Source organism: Syngnathus typhle, unplaced genomic scaffold (assembly GCF_033458585.1).
Source record: "Syngnathus typhle isolate RoL2023-S1 ecotype Sweden unplaced genomic scaffold, RoL_Styp_1.0 HiC_scaffold_25, whole genome shotgun sequence".
Lineage (NCBI taxonomy): Eukaryota > Metazoa > Chordata > Actinopteri > Syngnathiformes > Syngnathidae > Syngnathus > Syngnathus typhle.
Genome location: NW_026871931.1, coordinates 27,882 through 49,217, shown reverse-complemented (window position 1 = coordinate 49,217; position 21,336 = coordinate 27,882). Strand labels below are relative to the sequence as shown.

The 21,336-nt window shown below is 40.8% G+C and overlaps 1 protein-coding gene across 2 annotated transcripts; it reads right to left on the bottom strand.

Annotated features, from left to right (window-relative positions):
* Positions 1-16,467: 16,467 nt before the first annotated feature.
* Positions 16,468-20,750, bottom strand: LOC133147010 (uncharacterized). Of its 2 annotated transcripts, XM_061271125.1 has the most exons (9): positions 20,471-20,750; positions 19,261-19,358; positions 18,923-19,057; positions 18,325-18,473; positions 18,087-18,223; positions 17,901-17,994; positions 17,639-17,762; positions 16,808-17,025; positions 16,468-16,732 (listed from the first exon to the last, which is right to left on the bottom strand). In XM_061271125.1, exons 1-9 carry the CDS (start codon positions 20,596-20,598, stop codon positions 16,496-16,498), a joined length of 1,320 nt encoding a protein of 439 aa, XP_061127109.1. In that variant the 5' UTR covers positions 20,599-20,750; the 3' UTR covers positions 16,468-16,495. The 2 variants fall into 2 exon arrangements, with proteins under 2 accessions (XP_061127109.1, XP_061127110.1); XM_061271126.1 differs by lacking the exon at positions 19,261-19,358.
* Positions 20,751-21,336: the final 586 nt, after the last annotated feature.

Sequence of the window (21,336 nt, the reverse complement as noted above, 5' to 3'; positions counted from 1 at the left end):
CCAAACGTTGGAGGTGGTCATTTCTTCATGCGCAGTGAATAACTCGGCACTCTAAAGCACCCGAGAGCGTTTTTTTCGATGCCAACCTAACCAGAGTGACGGGAGCGGCACAATTCAGAAAAAGTGCTCAGCTCGCCGAGAAAATGCGATTCAAGCAATAAAATTAAAAATGCTTATAAAACATAAACCAAACGTTGGAGGTGGTCATTTCTTCATGCGCAGTGATAAACTCGGCACTCTAAAGCACCCGAGAGCGTTTTTTTCGATGCCAACCTAACCAGAGTGACGGGAGCGGCACAATTCAGAAAAAGTGCTCAGCTCGCCGAGAAAATGCGATTCAAGCAATAAAATTAAAAATGCTTATAAAACATAAACCAAACGTTGGAGGTGGTCATTTCTTAATGCGCAGTAATAAACTCGGCACTCTAAAGCACCCGAGAGCGTTTTTTTCGATGCCAACCTAACCAGAGTGACGGGAGCGGCACAATTCAGAAAAAGTGCTCAGCTCGCCGAGAAAATGCGATTTAAGCAATAAAATTAAAAATGCTTATAAAACATAAACCAAACGTTGGAGGTGGTCATTTCTTAATGCGCAGTAATAAACTCGGCACTCTAAAGCACCCGAGAGCGTTTTTTTCGATGCCAACCTAACCAGAGTGACGGGAGCGGCACAATTCAGAAAAAGTGCTCAGCTCGCCGAGAAAATGCGATTTAAGCAATAAAATTAAAAATGCTTATAAAACATAAACCAAACGTTGGAGGTGGTCATTTCTTAATGCGCAGTAATAAACTCGGCACTCTAAAGCACCCGAGAGTGTTTTTTTCGATGCCAACCTAACCAGAGTGACGGGAGCGGCACAATTCAGAAAAAGCGCTCAGCTCGCCGAGAAAATGCGATTTAAGCAATAAAATTAAAAATGCTTATAAAACATAAACCAAACGTTGGAGGTGGTCATTTCCTAATGCGCAGTAATAAACTCGGCACTCTAAAGCACCCGAGAGCGTTTTTTTCGATGCCAACCTAACCAGAGTGACGGGAGCGGCACAATTCAGAAAAAGTGCTCAGCTCGCCGAGAAAATGCGATTTAAGCAATAAAATTAAAAATGCTTATAAAACATAAACCAAACGTTGGAGGTGGTCATTTCTTAATGCGCAGTAATAAACTCGGCACTCTAGAGCACCCGAGAGCGTTTTTTTCGATGCCAACCTAACCAGAGTGACGGGAGCGGCACAATTCAGAAAAAGTGCTCAGCTCGCCGAGAAAATGCGATTTAAGCAATAAAATTAAAAATGCTTATAAAACATAAACCAAACGTTGGAGGTGGTCATTTCTCAATGCGCAGTAATAAACTCGGCACTCTAAAGCACCCGAGAGCGTTTTTTTCGATGCCAACCTAACCAGAGTGACGGGAGCGGCACAATTCAGAAAAAGTGCTCAGCTCGCCGAGAAAATGCGATTCAAGCAATAAAATTAAAAATGCTTATAAAACATAAACCAAACGTTGGAGGTGGTCATTTCTTAATGCGCAGTAATAAACTCGGCACTCTAAAGCACCCGAGAGCGTTTTTTTCGATGCCAACCTAACCAGAGTGACGGGAGCGGCACAATTCAGAAAAAGCGCTCAGCTCGCCGAGAAAATGCGATTTAAGCAATAAAATTAAAAATGCTTATAAAACATAAACCAAACGTTGGAGGTGGTCATTTCTTCATGCGCAGTGATAAACTCGGCACTCTAAAGCACCCGAGAGCGTTTTTTTCGATGCCAACCTAACCAGAGTGACGGGAGCGGCACAATTCAGAAAAAGTGCTCAGCTCGCCGAGAAAATGCGATTCAAGCAATAAAATTAAAAATGCTTATTAAACATAAACCAAACGTTGGAGGTGGTCATTTCTTCATGCGCAGTGAATAACTCGGCACTCTAAAGCACCCGAGAGCGTTTTTTTCGATGCCAACCTAACCAGAGTGACGGGAGCGGCACAATTCAGAAAAAGTGCTCAGCTCGCCGAGAAAATGCAATTTAAGCAATAAAATTAAAAATGCTTATAAAACATAAACCAAACGTTGGAGGTGGTCATTTCTTAATGCGCAGTAATAAACTCGGCACTCTAAAGCACCCGAGAGCGTTTTTTTCGATGCCTACCTACAGAGTGACGGGAGCGGCACAATTCAGAAAAAGTGCTCAGCTCGCCGAGAAAATGCGATTTAAGCAATAAAATTAAAAATGCTTATTAAACATAAACCAAACGTTGGAGGTGGTCATTTCTTAATGCGCAGTGAATAACTCGGCACTCTAAAGCACCCGAGAGCGTTTTTTTCGATGCCAACCTAACCAGAGTGACGGGAGCGGCACAATTCAGAAAAAGCGCTCAGCTCGCCGAGAAAATGCGATTTAAGCAATAAAATTAAAAATGCTTATTAAACATAAACCAAACATTGGAGGTGGTCATTTCTTCATGCGCAGTGAATAACTCGGCACTCTAAAGCACCCGAGAGCGTTTTTTTCGATGCCAACCTAACCAGAGTGACGGGAGCGGCACAATTCAGAAAAAGCGCTCAGCTCGCCGAGAAAATGCGATTTAAGCAATAAAATTAAAAATGCTCATAAAACATAAACCAAACGTTGGAGGTGGTCATTTCTTCATGCGCAGTGATAAACTCGGCACTCTAAAGCACCCGAGAGCGTTTTTTTCGATGCCAACCTAACCAGAGTGACGGGAGCGGCACAATTCAGAAAAAGTGCTCAGCTCGCCGAGAAAATGCGATTTAAGCAATAAAATTAAAAATGCTTATAAAACATAAACCAAACGTTGGAGGTGGTCATTTCTTCATGCGCAGTGAATAACTCGGCACTCTAAAGCACCCGAGAGCGTTTTTTTCGATGCCAACCTAACCAGAGTGACGGGAGCGGCACAATTCAGAAAAAGTGCTCAGCTCGCCGAGAAAATGCGATTTAAGCAATAAAATTAAAAATGCTTATAAAACATAAACCAAACGTTGGAGGTGGTCATTTCTTAATGCGCAGTAATAAACTCGGCACTCTAAAGCACCCGAGAGCGTTTTTTTCGATGCCAACCTAACCAGAGTGACGGGAGCGGCACAATTCAGAAAAAGTGCTCAGCTCGCCGAGAAAATGCGATTTAAGCAATAAAATTAAAAATGCTTATAAAACATAAACCAAACGTTGGAAGTGGTCATTTCTTCATGCGCAATGATAAACTCGGCACTCTAAAGCACCCGAGAGCGTTTTTTTCGATGCCAACCTAACCAGAGTTACGGGAGCGGCACAATTCAGAAAAAGCGCTCAGCTCGCCGAGAAAATGCGATTTAAGCAATAAAATTAAAAATGCTTATAAAACATAAACCAAACGTTGGAGTGGTCATTTCTTCATGCGCAGTGATAAAGTCGGCACTCTAAAGCACCCGAGAGCGTTTTTTTCGATGCCAACCTAACCAGAGTGACGGGAGCGGCACAATTCAGAAAAAGTGCTCAGCTCGCCGAGAAAATGCGATTTAAGCAATAAAATTAAAAATGCTTATTAAACATAAACCAAACGTTGGAGGTTGTCATTTCTTCATGCGCAGTGATAAACTCGGCACTCTAAAGCACCCGAGAGCGTTTTTTTCGATGCCAACCTAACCAGAGTGACGTGAGCGGCACAATTCAGAAAAAGTGCTCCGCTCGCCGAGAAAATGCGATTTAAGCAATAAAATTTAAAATGCTCATAAAACATAAACCAAACGTTGGAGGTGGTCATTTCTTCATGCGCAGTGATAAACTCGGCACTCTAAAGCACCCGAGAGCGTTTTTTTCGATGCCAACCTAACCAGAGTGACGGGAGCGGCACAATTCAGAAAAAGTGCTCAGCTCGCCGAGAAAATGCAATTTAGGCAATAAAATTAAAAATGCTTATAAAACATAAACCAAACGTTGGAGGTGGTCATTTCTTAATGCGCAGTAATAAACTCGGCACTCTAAAGCACCCGAGAGCGTTTTTTTCGATGCCAACCTAACCAGAGTGACGGGAGCGGCACAATTCAGAAAAAGCGCTCAGCTCGCCGAGAAAATGCGATTTAAGCAATAAAATTAAAAATGCTTATAAAACATAAACCAAACGTTGGAGGTGGTCATTTCTTCATGCGCAGTGAATAACTCGGCACTCTAAAGCACCCGAGAGCGTTTTTTTCGATGCCAAGTGACGGGAGCGGCACAATTCAGAAAAAGTGCTCAGCTCGCCGAGAAAATGCGATTTAAGCAATAAAATTAAAAATGCTTATAAAACATAAACCAAACGTTGGAGATGGTCATTTCTTAATGCGCAGTAATAAACTCGGCACTCTAAAGCACCCGAGAGCGTTTTTTTCGATGCCAACCTAACCAGAGTGACGGGAGCGGCACAATTCAGAAAAAGTGCTCAGCTCGCCGAGAAAATGCGATTTAAGCAATAAAATTAAAAATGCTTATAAAACATAAACCAAACGTTGGAGGTGGTCATTTCTTAATGCGCAGTAATAAACTCGGCACTCTAAAGCACCCGAGAGCGTTTTTTTCGATGCCAACCTAACCAGAGTGACGGGAGCGGCACAATTCAGAAAAAGTGCTCAGCTCGCCGAGAAAATGCGATTTAAGCAATAAAATTAAAAATGCTTATTAAACATAAACCAAACGTTGGAGGTGGTCATTTCTTCATGCGCAGTGAATAACTCGGCACTCTAAAGCACCCGATAGCGTTTTTTTCGATGCCAACCTAACCAGAGTGACGGGAGCGGCACAATTCAGAAAAAGTGCTCAGCTCGCCGAGAAAATGCGATTTAAGCAATAAAATTAAAAATGCTTATAAAACATAAACCAAACGTTGGAGGTGGTCATTTCTTAATGCGCAGTAATAAACTCGGCACTCTAAAGCACCCGAGAGCGTTTTTTTCGATGCCAACCTAACCAGAGTGACGGGAGCGGCACAATTCAGAAAAAGTGCTCAGCTCGCCGAGAAAATGCGATTTAAGCAATAAAATTAAAAATGCTTATAAAACATAAACCAAACGTTGGAGGTGGTCATTTCTTAATGCGAAGTAATAAACTCGGCACTCTAGAGCACCCGAGAGCGTTTTTTTCGATGCCAACCTAACCAGAGTGACGGGAGCGGCACAATTCAGAAAAAGTGCTCAGCTCGCCGAGAAAATGCGATTTAAGCAATAAAAATTAAAAATGCTTATAAAACATAAACCAAACGTTGGAGGTGGTCATTTCTTAATGCGCAGTAATAAACTCGGCACTCTAAAGCACCCGAGAGCGTTTTTTTCGATGCCAACCTAACCAGAGTGACGGGAGCGGCACAATTCAGAAAAAGTGCTCAGCTCGCCGAGAAAATGCGATTTAAGCAATAAAATTAAAAATGCTTATTAAACATAAACCAAACGTTGGAGGTTGTCATTTCTTCATGCGCAGTGAATAACTCGGCACTCTAAAGCACCCGAGAGCGTTTTTTTCGATGCCAACCTAACCAGAGTGACGGGAGCGGCACAATTCAGAAAAAGCGCTCAGCTCGCCGAGAAAATGCTATTTAAGCAATAAAATTAAAAATGCTTATTAAACATAAACCAAACGTTGGAGGTGGTCATTTCTTCATGCGCAGTGAATAACTCGGCACTCTAAAGCACCCGAGAGCGTTTTTTTCGATGCCAACCTAACCAGAGTGACGGGAGAGGCACAATTCAGAAAAAGCGCTCAGCTCGCCGAGAAAATGCGATTTAAGCAATAAAATTAAAAATGCTTATAAAACATAAACCAAACGTTGGAGGTGGTCATTTCTTCATGCGCAGTGATAAACTCGGCACTCTAAAGCACCCGAGAGCGTTTTTTTCGATGCCAACCTAACCAGAGTGACGGGAGCGGCACAATTCAGAAAAAGTGCTCAGCTCGCCGAGAAAATGCGATTTAAGCAATAAAATTAAAAATGCTTATAAAACATAAACCAAACGTTGGAGGTGGTCATTTCTTCATGCGCAGTGATAAACTCGGCACTCTAGAGCACCCGAGAGCGTTTTTTTCGATGCCAACCTAACCAGAGTGACGGGAGCGGCACAATTCAGAAAAAGCGCTCAGCTCGCCGAGAAAATGCGATTTAAGCAATAAAATTAAAAATGCTTATAAAACATAAACCAAACGTTGGAGGTGGTCATTTCTTCATGCGCAGTGATAAACTCGGCACTCTAAAGCACCCGAGAGCGTTTTTTTCGATGCCAACCTAACCAGAGTGACAGGAGCGGCACAATTCAGAAAAAGTGCTCAGCTCGCCGAGAAAATGCGATTCAAGCAATAAAATTAAAAATGCTTATTAAACATAAACCAAACGTTGGAGGTGGTCATTTCTTCATGCGCAGTGAATAACTCGGCACTCTAAAGCACCCGAGAGCGTTTTTTTCGATGCCAACCTAACCAGAGTGACGGGAGCGGCACAATTCAGAAAAAGCGCTCAGCTCGCCGAGAAAATGCGATTTAAGCAATAAAATTAAAAATGCTTATTAAACATAAACCAAACATTGGAGGTGGTCATTTCTTCATGCGCAGTGAATAACTCGGCACTCTAAAGCACCCGAGAGCGTTTTTTTCGATGCCAACCTAACCAGAGTGACGGGAGCGGCACAATTCAGAAAAAGCGCTCAGCTCGCCGAGAAAATGCGATTTAAGCAATAAAATTAAAAATGCTTATAAAACATAAACCAAACGTTGGAGGTGGTCATTTCTTAATGCGCAGTAATAAACTCGGCACTCTAAAGCACCCGAGAGCGTTTTTTTTTATGCCAACCTAACCAGAGTGACGGGAGCGGCACAATTCAGAAAAAGTGCTCAGCTCGCCGAGAAAATGGGATTTAAGCAATAAAATTAAAAATGCTTATTAAACATAAACCAAACGTTGGAGGTTGTCATTTCTTCATGCGCAGTGAATAACTCGGCACTCTAAAGCACCCGAGAGCGTTTTTTTTTATGCCAACCTAACCAGAGTGACGGGAGCGGCACAATTCAGAAAAAGCGCTCAGCTCGCCGAGAAAATGCGATTTAAGCAATAAAATTAAAAATGCTTATAAAACATAAACCAAACGTTGGAGGTGGTCATTTCTTCATGCGCAGTGATAAACTCGGCACTCTAAAGCACCCGAGAGCGTTTTTTTCGATGCCAACCTAACCAGAGTGACGGGAGCGGCACAATTCAGAAAAAGTGCTCAGCTCGCCGAGAAAATGCGATTCAAGCAATAAAATTAAAAATGCTTATTAAACATAAACCAAACGTTGGAGGTGGTCATTTCTTCATGCGCAGTGAATAACTCGGCACTCTAAAGCACCCGAGAGCGTTTTTTTCGATGCCAACCTAACCAGAGTGACGGGAGCGGCACAATTCAGAAAAAGTGCTCAGCTCGCCGAGAAAATGCGATTTAAGCAATAAAATTAAAAATGCTTATAAAACATAAACCAAACGTTGGAGGTGGTCATTTCTTAATGCGCAGTAATAAACTCGGCACTCTAAAGCACCCGAGAGCGGTTTCTTCGATGCCAACCTAACCAGAGTGACGGGAGCGGCACAATTCAGAAAAAGTGCTCAGCTCGCCGAGAAAATGCGATTTAAGCAATAAAATTAAAAATGCTTATAAAACATAAACCAAACGTTGGAGGTGGTCATTTCTTAATGCGCAGTAATAAACTCGGCACTCTAAAGCACCCGAGAGCGTTTTTTTCGATGCCAACCTAACCAGAGTGACGGGAGCGGCACAATTCAGAAAAAGTGCTCAGCTCGCCGAGAAAATGCGATTTAAGCAATAAAATTAAAAATGCTTATTAAACATAAACCAAACGTTGGAGGTGGTCATTTCTTCATGCGCAGTGAATAACTCGGCACTCTAAAGCACCCGAGAGCGTTTTTTTCGATGCCAACCTAACCAGAGTGACGGGAGCGGCACAATTCAGAAAAAGTGCTCAGCTCGCCGAGAAAATGCGATTTAAGCAATAAAATTAAAAATGCTTATAAAACATAAACCAAACGTTGGAGGTGGTCATTTCTTAATGCGCAGTAATAAACTCGGCACTCTAAAGCACCCGAGAGCGTTTTTTTCGATGCCAACCTAACCAGAGTGACGGGAGCGGCACAATTCAGAAAAAGTGCTCAGCTCGCCGAGAAAATGCGATTTAAGCAATAAAAATAAAAATGCTTATTAAACATAAACCAAACGTTGGAGGTTGTCATTTCTTAATGCGCAGTGAATAACTCGGCACTCTAAAGCACCCGAGAGCGTTTTTTTCGATGCCAACCTAACCAGAGTGACGGGAGCGGCACAATTCAGAAAAAGCGCTCAGCTCGCCGAGAAAATGCGATTTAAGCAATACAATTAAAAATGCTTATAAAACATAAACCAAACGTTGGAGGTTGTCATTTCTTAATGCGCAGTGATAAACTCGGCACTCTAAAGCACCCGAGAGCGTTTTTTTCGATGCCAACCTAACCAGAGTGACGGGAGCGGCACAATTCAGAAAAAGCGCTCAGCTCGCCGAGAAAATGCGATTTAAGCAATAAAATTAAAAATGCTTATAAAACATAAACCAAACGTTGGAGGTGGTCATTTCTTCATGCGCAGTGATAAACTCGGCACTCTAAAGCACCCGAGAGCGTTTTTTTCGATGCCAACCTAACCAGAGTGACGGGAGCGGCACAATTCAGAAAAAGTGCTCAGCTCGCCGAGAAAATGCGATTTAAGCAATAAAATTAAAAATGCTTATAAAACATAAACCAAACGTTGGAGGTGGTCATTTCTTCATGCGCAGTGAATAACTCGGCACTCTAAAGCACCCGAGAGCGTTTTTTTCGATGCCAACCTAACCAGAGTGACGGGAGCGGCACAATTCAGAAAAAGTGCTCAGCTCGCCGAGAAAATGCGATTTAAGCAATAAAATTAAAAATGCTTATTAAACATAAACCAAACGTTGGAGGTGGTCATTTCTTCATGCGCAGTGAATAACTCGGCACTCTAAAGCACCCGAGAGCGTTTTTTTCGATGCCAACCTAACCAGAGTGACGGGAGCGGCACAATTCAGAAAAAGTGCTCAGCTCGCCGAGAAAATGCGATTTAAGCAATAAAATTAAAAATGCTTATAAAACATAAACCAAACGTTGGAGGTGGTCATTTCTTAATGCGCAGTAATAAACTCGGCACTCTAAAGCACCCGTGAGCGTTTTTTTCGATGCCAACCTAACCAGAGTGACGGGAGCGGCACAATTCAGAAAAAGTGCTCAGCTCGCCGAGAAAATGCGATTTAAGCAATAAAATTAAAAATGCTTATAAAACATAAACCAAACGTTGGAGGTGGTCATTTCTTAATGCGCAGTAATAAACTCGGCACTCTAAAGCACCCGAGAGCGTTTTTTTCGATGCCAAGTGACGGGAGCGGCACAATTCAGAAAAAGTGCTCAGCTCGCCGAGAAAATGCGATTTAAGCAATAAAATTAAAAATGCTTATAAAACATAAACCAAACGTTGGAGGTGGTCATTTCTTAATGCGCAGTAATAAACTCGGCACTCTAGAGCACCCGAGAGCGTTTTTTTCGATGCCAACCTAACCAGAGTGACGGGAGCGGCACAATTCAGAAAAAGTGCTCAGCTCGCCGAGAAAATGCGATTTAAGCAATAAAATTAAAAATGCTTATAAAACATAAACCAAACGTTGGAAGTGGTCATTTCTTCATGCGCAGTGATAAACTCGGCACTCTAAAGCACCCGAGAGCGTTTTTTTCGATGCCAACCTAACCAGAGTTACGGGAGCGGCACAATTCAGAAAAAGCGCTCAGCTCGCCGAGAAAATGCGATTTAAGCAATAAAATTAAAAATGCTTATAAAACATAAACCAAACGTTGGAGGTGGTCATTTCTTCATGCGCAGTGATAAACTCGGCACTCTAAAGCACCCGAGAGCGTTTTTTTCGATGCCAACCTAACCAGAGTGACGGGAGCGGCACAATTCAGAAAAAGCGCTCAGCTCGCCGAGAAAATGCGATTTAAGCAATAAAATTAAAAATGCTTATAAAACATAAACCAAACGTTGGAGGTGGTCATTTCTTAATGCGCAGTAATAAACTCGGCACTCTAAAGCACCCGAGAGCGTTTTTTTCGATGCCAACCTAACCAGAGTGACGGGAGCGGCACAATTCAGAAAAAGTGCTCAGCTCGCCGAGAAAATGCGATTTAAGCAATAAAATTAAAAATGCTTATAAAACATAAACCAAACGTTGGAGGTGGTCATTTCTTAATGCGCAGTAATAAACTCGGCACTCTAAAGCACCCGAGAGCGTTTTTTTCGATGCCAACCTAACCAGAGTGACGGGAGCGGCACAATTCAGAAAAAGCGCTCAGCTCGCCGAGAAAATGCGATTTAAGCAATAAAATTAAAAATGCTTATAAAACATAAACCAAACGTTGGAGGTGGTCATTTCTTAATGCGCAGTAATAAACTCGGCACTCTAAAGCACCCGAGAGCGTTTTTTTCGATGCCAACCTAACCAGAGTGACGGGAGCGGCACAATTCAGAAAAAGTGCTCAGCTCGCCGAGAAAATGCGATTTAAGCAATAAAATTAAAAATGCTTATAAAATATAAACAAAACGTTGGAGGTGGTCATTTCTTAATGCGCAGTAATAAACTCGGCACTCTAAAGCACCCGAGAGCGTTTTTTTCGATGCCAACCTAACCAGAGTGACGGGAGCGGCACAATTCAGAAAAAGTGCTCAGCTCGCCGAGAAAATGCGATTTAAGCAATAAAATTAAAAATGCTTATTAAACATAAACCAAACGTTGGAGGTGGTCATTTCTTCATGCGCAGTGATAAACTCGGCACTCTAAAGCACCCGAGAGCGTTTTTTTCGATGCCAACCTAACCAGAGTGACGGGAGCGGCACAATTCAGAAAAAGTGCTCAGCTCGCCGAGAAAATGCGATTTAAGCAATAAAATTAAAAATGCTTATAAAACATAAACCAAACGTTGGAGGTGGTCATTTCTTAATGCGCAGTAATAAACTCGGCACTCTAAAGCACCCGAGAGCGTTTTTTTCGATGCCAACCTAACCAGAGTGACGGGAGCGGCACAATTCAGAAAAAGTGCTCAGCTCGCCGAGAAAATGCGATTTAAGCAATAAAATTAAAAATGCTTATTAAACATAAACCAAACGTTGGAGGTGGTCATTTCTTCATGCGCAGTGAATAACTCGGCACTCTAAAGCACCCGAGAGCGTTTTTTTCGATGCCAACCTAACCAGAGTGACGGGAGCGGCACAATTCAGAAAAAGCGCTCAGCTCGCCGAGAAATTGCGATTTAAGCAATAAAATTAAAAATGCTTATAAAACATAAACCAAACGTTGGAGGTGGTCATTTCTTAATGCGCAGTAATAAACTCGGCACTCTAAAGCACACAGCAAAAACTGGAGTGTTGAATCAACTCCCACAGAGTCAATTTTAACACTTTTTGTGGGTTTATATAGCTCCACACTCTACAGAGTTAAATTAACACTTTCAAAATAGTTAATTATTTAACACTGTACCTAGAGTTACTTTTTAACTCCCTAGACTGGGTTGAATTAACACTATATCGAGTTACATTAACACTATATCAGAGTTACTTTTTAACTCCCTAGACTGGGTTGAATTAACACTATATCGAGTTACATTAACACTATATCAGAGTTACTTTTTAACTCCCTAGACTGGGTTGAATTAACACTATATCGAGTTACATTAACACTATATCAGAGTTACTTTTTAACTCCCTAGACTGGGTTGAATTAACACTATATCGAGTTACATTAACACTATATCAGAGTTCCTTTTCAACTCCCTAAACTGTGTTAAATTAACACTATATCGAGTTACATTAACACTATATCAGAGTTCCTTTTTAACTCCCTAAACTGTGTTAAATTAACACTATCGATTTACATTATATCAAAGCTCCTTTTTAACTTCCTAAATTGGGTTAAATTGACACTACATAGTTAAAAAAAAAAACAGTACAATACAACCATTAAAATGACAATTCCAAGAAAAATGCATTTTCAAAAACACAATTTATTTTAACTTTCCCCCCAATGCAGTCAGTTAAAACATGAGGGTATAATGTACAAACTTCCATCTGCTTACCATTTATTTTAAGAACTTTCCCCCAATGCAGTCAGTTAAAACATAATAAACGAGGGTATAATGTACAAACTTTCATCTGCTTTACCATATGAGCTTTGAATATCAAATGGTTTGTGACATTTGAGTTCAGTCATTTTCATGACACACCTCTCTTCAGTTGGTAAAACTTTGAAGGCATGGTGGTGTTCAACAAACATCTCTGTAAATAGCTTTTTTGTCAAAAAATAAACGTCATCTTCAACCAGAAGTACATCATCTATTTGACAAAAGACTGGCATGTCTTCCTCCATGGAACTGCAAACAACAAGTCCACCTTTGTACTCAACACCATCGACTTTAACCCAACTTGTTGAGAAAACATCTTTGGACAACAGCATTTCACACATTTCACTGTTGACCACATTTTCATCTCGTAAAGAAAATGATTTCATTGGCCCATATTCCTTCTGTTTAAGGGTGAAGGTTTCCCAGTGATAAGCAATGGCCATTTGATGCCTTTTAGCTAGTGATTTGGTAATGTTTTTGAAATTTTTGAAGTAATCTTTAAACATCTTGTGTTTTGCTTCGTACCTCATACACCAAACGTACAACAAAGGGCCAATTTTCCTGATAGAAGAGGGGTAATGGATCATAAAGTGATGCTTGGGTATGAGGTTTCTGTGTGGATACAAGCACTTGAATAATTTGTGGTGGTCAAGGATCAAATCTTTTAAATATACAGTCATGCCCAGAGTGAGAGAAGGTGAAAAGACTATGTTCATAATTTGTAACAGTAACAGTAACAAACTCCAGTGTCTGTTCTCTGCAGGAACAATGTCCCCAAACAGGAGTGGAATGTTTTTCACAAGACAGAATGTCTGGATAGAGTTCAAGCCGATGCCATTGCCAGCACTGTCCAATACGATTTTCGTGGGGCGGTTCTTTCGTTCTAGAAATCCGTAATCAAAACCATAAATCCTTGAAAGCAAGTTCTGTTGTGATATGAAGTGGTGGGTGAGATACTCAAAAAGCAATTTGATCTCATACTGAGCTACACCCTCGAGCAGATCATGCATGATATCAAACGAGTAGTTATGGCAAACATGGAAATACTGCAATGAATTTAGTGCAGAATTTCTTTTCAAACCATACAATGATTTCAGCTGAAGATTTTCCTTTAGAGACTGGCAATGCATGTCAAACATATCTTTCCCACGAAGGATCACTTTAGGATCATCCTCACTGTACACTGTCTGACAATCATCTTTATCAAGCAAACATAGGCGACAGAAATGACGGCTACTGAATGACTCGTTAAAACCAAGAATAGAGTGCATTCCCAGATTATCTCCAGTGATCTGTGAGATTGTACCATGTACCTGCTCATCAGAAAATGGAAGACTTAGCCCTTGGCTTTCCAGTTGTTTCACATCATTTAGCAGTGGTTCCAGTATTGCATCAAAACCATACTTTTGCAGATCTGGCGTATGGAAAAGTGATACTAAATGAATGTTCATCAAAATCGAGTTCAATTTTGGAGGCAGGTTTCTTAAAACAAAATAAATGCAGCCAATCTTGTGGATTCCGCGTTTTGAGCCAAGCGGATTGGCCGTTTCGAAATCATCATAGTATACCTGAATTTGTAATGCAAGTCTTTTGGCTGAAAACAAGGGATGAGCTTTAAAGTAACTTCCGTCACAAAAGTCATGGTAAGTATCAGGCTCTGAGCTACACTCTGTCTTTAGGAAATCACAAATCTCTGGATTTCTACACATGAACTTCAAGGTTTCCAAAATAGGAACATATATGAAAGTATCCTTCACAGGTACTTGATCATATGTACCGGATTTCTGATTGTGCCTGGTGTCATATCTTACTCCAAGTGTCATTTCTCTAGGCTCTACAACTCCCCATTTTTGGTTGAAGTATTTATTTCGTTTCCATTCTGTATTCAGATCAGTGAAGGGGTTTTCAAATTTTTCAAAACATTCATTTATGACAGGAATGTTGGGGTCAGTTGTGGGTAAAGCAGAAGTAACGGCCTGCTTCGCTTCTGAGCGAAGCTCACTTGTTAATTCCTCCAAATCTCCTACAAGCGAGGATACCAAACTGTTAGAAATGCCACTACCTTGCAGTTTGGCCACGATGGATGCACACATTTCTTTGGATAAGTCTCTGGTAAGTCCTGAATCACTGGTCTCTGGAACACTGGAAGAACTAGACACTGGAAGAACACTGGAAGAACTTTGAGGAAGACTTGAGTGAAATTGGTCCTCCAAAGCATCTGAAACTGGGTCACAAGAAGAGCAAGCAACATCTGAAGCAATTTGCTGAACATTGCTGTGAACACTATTGAGGTGCTTTCTGAAGCCAGCGTAAGTTTGGAACTGAAGTCTGCAGCTCGGCTGACAACAAAACAGTTTAAACTTAGGTCCAGGATAATACCCATGTGCACCTCTTAAATGTGAAATCAACTCTTGACTGCTGGGATAAACACTCTTGCACATAAAACATGTTAGCATTTAGCTCACAACTGCCCTGCCTTTTACTCAGATTTTGACAACTACTTCCTGGTTAAGGAGTTTGGCTCTCAAGTCACGAACTCTTGGTGACTCCTTCATTTTTCCCATATCAATGTTATAGACAGTTGTCTGCAGAAAGGTGTAGAAATTCACAAGTGCACCATCATAGGAGACATTGAAGACAAAATGAGCTTTAAAAAGCTCATCAAATGCCCCAATGGAGCGGGTGGCCTGGCAGGGGATGAGATGCTTGTCGATGGAGACGTAGAAGTTGTCGATCTTCCTCTTCTGCCGCCCAACCGCCAGGAGATATGGCTGCTGGTTCTGCTGACTCTGGAGATGCTCCTCCAAGCTGCAGCAAGACTGGGGTTGACACAAGGGTATTGGACAGAGTCAGGGCAAGTCAGAGAAAATAGAGTTACAGAAGTCATTATTCAAACATCCTACAAATCAGGGTGAGATGAGAAATCATCATGAAAACTATGAATTAGTCATAACTAGAAAAAGCATTTCCAGAAGGAAATGCATGTAAATTAGTTTAAGATGTTGTTGGGAAACAAAAAAAGAAAGGAAGAAAGAGACAGAGGGGGTAGATAAAGAAAAAGGACAGAGGGGTTAGATTGAGGAAAAAAAGAAAGAAAAAGACAGGGGGGAGAAGACAGAATAAAAAGAGAGGGGATGATAGAAAGAGGTCAGAAGACAGAAAAAGACAGGGGGTAGAAGACAGAATAAAAAGAGGGGGTGATAGAAAGAGGTCAGAAGACAGAAAAAGACAGGGGGTAGAGAAAGAAAGAAAGAAAGAAATGTGGTAGAAGACAAGAAAAGAGAGAGGGGGTGATAGAAAGAGGGGAAGGAAAAGGGAGAGAAAGAAGAAAGAAAAACAAAAGATGGACAGTGGGGACAGACAGACAGACTTGACATGTTAAAAGCTGTGTATATCAGTCTGATTTAGCTGTGTGTGGGGCTGTGTTTATACACAGCTTAACAAGCACCAGGCTGCACCTGTACCTAGATGTTGATAATGAGCTGGCCAAAGGCACAGAGCAGGAGCAGAGCATGAAGATTTGAGCTCAACCCAGCTCCCAAACAACAGCCGACAAAAAGAGGACCATACCTCTTATCAAACTGTGGTGAAGATTAATTGGGTCAGATGACCTTACTGAACATGGTGATATGTATTAAATGTTTGTAAGGCAAATACTTTGTTTGATATTGCGAGTTAGAAACATAATCTATTTCTGCTTTTCTCAGATCAGTGCCTGCTTTTGAATGTCAATGAGAGGAAGGGAGGGAAGTGGCCACACTCAGCTGTCAGACTGTTAGTGGATGGAGTAATAATAAGTTTAAACAAAGAGAGGAACAATTACCTTATGAAAGACTACCAGTCTCTCGACTGCATCAGAGGCACTGATTTTTGGAAACCTCGGTCGCCCTGGTGGTGGTGGAAGAAGGTACAACAACAGCAACAGGGCGGACATCTCTTGGTCATAGGCTATGGATGGAGAGTAACAAGAATGAATTAACTGCAAATATTTTACAAGTTATTGTTGAAGTTTTAATGAGAACTAGAACCAGCATTTCCTGTGAGCTGAGAAGGGAATGGCTTTTGTAAAGGGCTAAACGCAGTGGAAATGTTAAAAAGACTGAAAAAAACTTTAAATCCTGCTGTTTAAATGTAACAGTGAAAAACAGAGTTGAAATGTGCTTCAATAAACTGTAAACTGACAGCTAAAGAATTATTATTTTTTTTAAAAAGAAAAAGAAATACACAGAATGAACGAACAATTGAAGTCCAGTAACATAAAATCAATCGGTCTTTATTAATCACAAGACTATTGAACTGTAATTGCTTATAACAAATTCTATCGAACAAAACTCACTTGGTGCCTCATCAAGTTCACTTCCTGGAGACTCTGCGGCCTGCAGCATTCGGCGCAGCTCAGGTGTTGGGGTGAGCCGCTTGGCCTCTTTGATGACGTTATCTCTGAAGAACGGATCCCATTTCTGGAGCAGCAGGTTGGAAACCTCCTCTTCAAACAGGAGTGTGAAGTCTTGATTCATCTATAAGAAAGCAAATGTACTACTACCACATTCAGCACATTTCAAGGCATTCTAAAAATCCCATTTCATACTTACCAATCCCTTTGTATCCAGGAATCTTGGGAAGATGGAGAAGATATCTTGAGTTTTGTCTGAGTCGTGGATGAGTTTTTGGCGATTCTGAAAGGTCTCTCTCATCTTCAGAAAAATTACGGAACTGTCTGTTGTATGGTTGAGCAAGGAGATGGCTTCCTGGTATGCATCCCCATCAAGCTGCTGGTCAACAACAATGGACCTGCGCACATTTGGGCCTCCTGAAAAAAAGCACACAATTCTTTCAAGAAAAAAAACAAGAAACACCCTAGATGAAGTTGTAAGAAAGAAAGAAAAATGAGGGGTACTTAGAGAAAGAAAGACAGTTGCGTAGAGAGAGAGAGAGAGAGAGAGAGAGAGATAGAGAGAGAGAGAGAGAGAGATAGAGAGAGAGAGAGATAGAGAGAGAGAGAGATAGAGAGAGAGAGAGAGAGAGAGATAGAGAGAGAGAGAGAGAGAGAGATAGAGAGAGAGAGAGAGAGATAGAGAGAGAGAGAGAGATAGAGAGAGAGAGAGAGATAGAGAGAGAGAGAGAGATAGAGAGAGAGAGAGAGAGAGAGATAGAGAGAGAGAGAGATAGAGAGAGAGAGAGAGAGAGATAGAGATAGAGATAGAGATAGAGATAGAGATAGATAGATAGATAGATAGATAGATAGATAGATAGATAGATAGATAGATAGATAGATAGATAGATAGATAGATAGATAGATAGATAGATAGATAGATAGATAGATAGATAGATAGATAGATAGATAGATAGATAGATAGATAGATAGATAGATAGATAGATAGATAGATAGATAGATAGATAGATAGATAGATAGATAGACTGACCTCCTCCTGGGGAAAAGCCAGTGGGGCTACTTGTAGATGCATGTCCTCTTCGAATCTTTCTCTGAATCGTTTTCAGACGCCAAGAAATGTATCCGGTGCTGCTTGCAGCATCATAGAAATGTTCCTAAAATGGAAATACATTCAAAATTAATGTGATGTCAACCTCATAAGCTACTGTGAAATTTCAGAATCTAAATGTTACTGTAATGTAGACAAAACATGAAAATTATGTAAACAGAGAGTACAATAATAATGACTATACATAGCCTTTCTTGGAGTATGGGTCTTTGAGGGACGGGAACACTGTCACTATCCCAAGAGCGTACTCTTCTCGAACAGCTTTGCTGGGGAGTTGCCTGAGAAAAGATCAAATTAGCATTAATACAAGGGCCAAGTAGTTAACTTGTTAATAAAAAAAGGATAGTACAGACAAATAGAACACACATACCCGTGTTTATCAATCATGTGTGCCACTATTATATTGACCAACTTTCTTCTGGTAGCATCTGTTAGAGTTTTTGTTGTGTGATACTCTTGAAGGACCTCTTCACCACCTGAGCTGGTACCAAGGACATCTTCAATCAACTTTGAAAAAGAAGCAAAAAAACAAATGTGATAAACTGCCTTTCTAGAGTTTAAGGATGACAAATGTTGATTTTAAGAAACCTGTGAGTACTTAGCACAACCTTTCTAGCAGATGCTGCAGTAAGTGGGCCCTCAAGTCTTGGTTTCTTCCTAGGAACCTCATCTAGGAGTATAGTTGATGTACTTGCACATGAACTGAAGCTTGAATCAGAATAATCGGATGGAGAGGACAAGGAGCAATCAGAAAATTCTAAAAAAAAAAAAAAAAAAAAGGGGGGTGGGGTGTTTATTTGCAGTATACAAAAAGTCATAGAAGATTTTTGATCTAACCAAGCCAACGGCACACCATAGACTCAACTCATTTAATCAATTGATTCTCAGTCTTGATAGGCAATTCAGAAATATTTTCAGAAATTGTTTTAAAGGCATGAATTAGATTAATCAAAAATACATTTGGTATTCATGTTGGATTTATGTCAGTTAAAATGACATTTAAACCATTTAATAAAAGTCAGGCTGAATGTCCCTGTTGTGTAACCACAAAGAATGATATTGAATATTTGATCCACCTTTAAGTGTATTAAATGACTTAATTCTGAAAACATTAAATTGAAATTGTTTACTGTATTTCTGTACTTATAAATTTGCATTAGTGTTTTACACATTGCATTATGTAATTTACCCCTTTACATTTCTCACCGTCATTTGAGAAAACTGATAGAGTCACATTGCCTTGGCTGACAAGGTCACTGAAAATGTCCTCATCAACTTCTGTCCCTGTTGCATCTTTGTACACTAATTTTGCGTCAGGTGGCAGGCAAAATCTCTCGATGACTGGAAAAGACAAGATACATCTGAGTGGACCTTTAAGCTAGCACTGATCTTGCCTCATTTCACATTCAATAATTTAATCCACCACTGTAAACAAATTCAGAGCCCTGCATAAAATACATTCCCTTTTCAGTCCAAATCTTAAAAGAAAGGGGCGTTGTTCTGCCCTTTATATCAAACCAAGCATAAGTAAAACAAAAACAAACCTTTGTCATGGAACTGCACAAAATCAAAACATCCATCAACCTCATCCAACTTCACATACTTCTGCTGTTGGCAATACCGAACCTGGATCAACATTTTTCTGAGACATGCAACAACAAACAAATGTCAGTAAACACTTAACATGCAAGAAATAATTATTTAACACTCACATAAACGTTGTGTATCATGCAAGAAATTGTTTCATTATTAATTTCACTGCATGTCTAAGATCAAACACATTCAGCAGCTGCTGGGAGGCTGTTAAAACATGCCACAGCAGGCCCAGTGGAAACGCTCTCATTGATGAACGTGGCAGCGACTAGCTGTAGTGACTGCAGCACATGCTACCGTAATTAACATTTACATTTGAGGCAAAACTGATTTATTAAAACATTCCCCTCTGTTAAAAGCTGGTTTTCAGCGACCAAACAAACACAACACAGCACCAGTAAAGTTGACCCTTTTTAGTCTGACTGCCCACTACATTACCTACATTACCCATTAATCAGAGTTATTAACCACACCTGTATGATCAGAGCCTCGGACACTCGTCTCGGTGCAGTGGCACAGGGAGTCTGCCACACAGGCACCCAACTGCAATTGTTTAGGCTAATTATTTCACTCTAGCCGTGGCTCCTATGCAAAGTGCGGGGTTAATTGCATGAATTAACTCCTCACTTCGTGTTGGAGCCAAAGTTCATCCTGTCGGGGCTTATTTCTCCATAACAACCTCTGAACTGTTTATCCCTTACTTATTCTAGAGGGTTATGGTTAGGATTAGGGTTAAGGTTAGATTAATGGACGCAGAAATTAACAAGTGTATGGTCGGAGAAATGGGAAGAGGAAGTATTGGGCAGTCGGACTCATGCCATGCACCCGCCATGAACTTCAAGTTAGCTTTTTAACATGTGCTAACGTTAGCCCCAAACTATATTCGACAGTTAAATATGAAGCCTTGTTTATACAACCTCTCAAGCACGCGTGAGACTTGGTAAAATGCAAAGGATAACATAGGAAACCGTTTTTTTATTAATGTTTATTTTTTAGCAAGTGGTAACGTTAGTGGTGAAGTTAACATTGCATTAAAAAAAAAATCCAAACGTTCGCTGTCCAGTGCCAACCACAAAAAATGCTTAGCAAAGTTACATAAATATTCTCAGCAGATGTTTAATTCAATGTTATTGTTCCTACAAGTTTGATTTTGTAGCTTACCTCGTGTAAAAGTCCAACTCCGCATCCATTCCTGATTCCAGCAGCGAAATAAACGACGGTTGACCACGCCACGCACAGGAGACTATTGATTGATGCACGGGTTCACCCTGCTGAAAGCCCAGGGGCATAACACATGGGGTTACCTGGACTGAAGCCCAGGGGCCTATCAAGCAAGTTAACTCGGCCGAGATGCACTTTACATCTCTACAGAGTTGATTTGCTTAGGTTGGAATAACTCTGTTAAATAACTCCAACACTGAACACCATTTTAATCAGAATGTGTTAAAATGACACTTAGAGAGTTGAAATCAACTCTGACATGTTTAACCCTGAAATTTCAACACTCCAGTTTTTGCTGTGCACCCGAGAGCGTTTTTTTCGATGCCAACCTAACCAGAGTGACGGGAGCGGCACAATTCAGAAAAAGTGCTCAGCTCGCCGAGAAAATGCGATTTAAGCAATAAAATTAAAAATGCTTATTAAACATAAACCAAACGTTGGAGGTGGTCATTTCTTCATGCGCAGTGAATAACTCGGCACTCTAAAGCACCCGAGAGCGTTTTTTTCGATGCCAACCTAACCAGAGTGACGGGAGCGGCACAATTCAGAAAAAGCGCTCAGCTCGCCGAGAAAATGCGATTTAAGCAATAAAATTAAAAATGCTTATAAAACATAAACCAAACGTTGGAGGTGGTCATTTCTTAATGCGCAGTAATAAACTCGGCACTCTAAAGCACCCGAGAGCGTTTTTTTCGATGCCAACCTAACCAGAGTGACGGGAGCGGCACAATTCAGAAAAAGTGCTCAGCTCGCCAAGAAAATGCGATTTAGGCAATAAAATTAAAAATGCTTATAAAACATAAACC

Coding starts and splice junctions, on each gene's coding strand:
- LOC133147010 (XM_061271125.1), bottom strand. CDS start 20,598: ATGCCCCTGGGCTTTCAGCAGGGTGAACCCGTGCATCAATCAATAGTC. Junction 19,359..20,470: donor GAGTTGGACTTTTACACGAG/GTAAGCTACAAA, acceptor TGCATGTCTCAG/AAAAATGTTGATCCAGGTTC. Junction 17,995..18,086: donor CACATGATTGATAAACACGG/GTATGTGTGTTC, acceptor ATCTTTTCTCAG/GCAACTCCCCAGCAAAGCTG.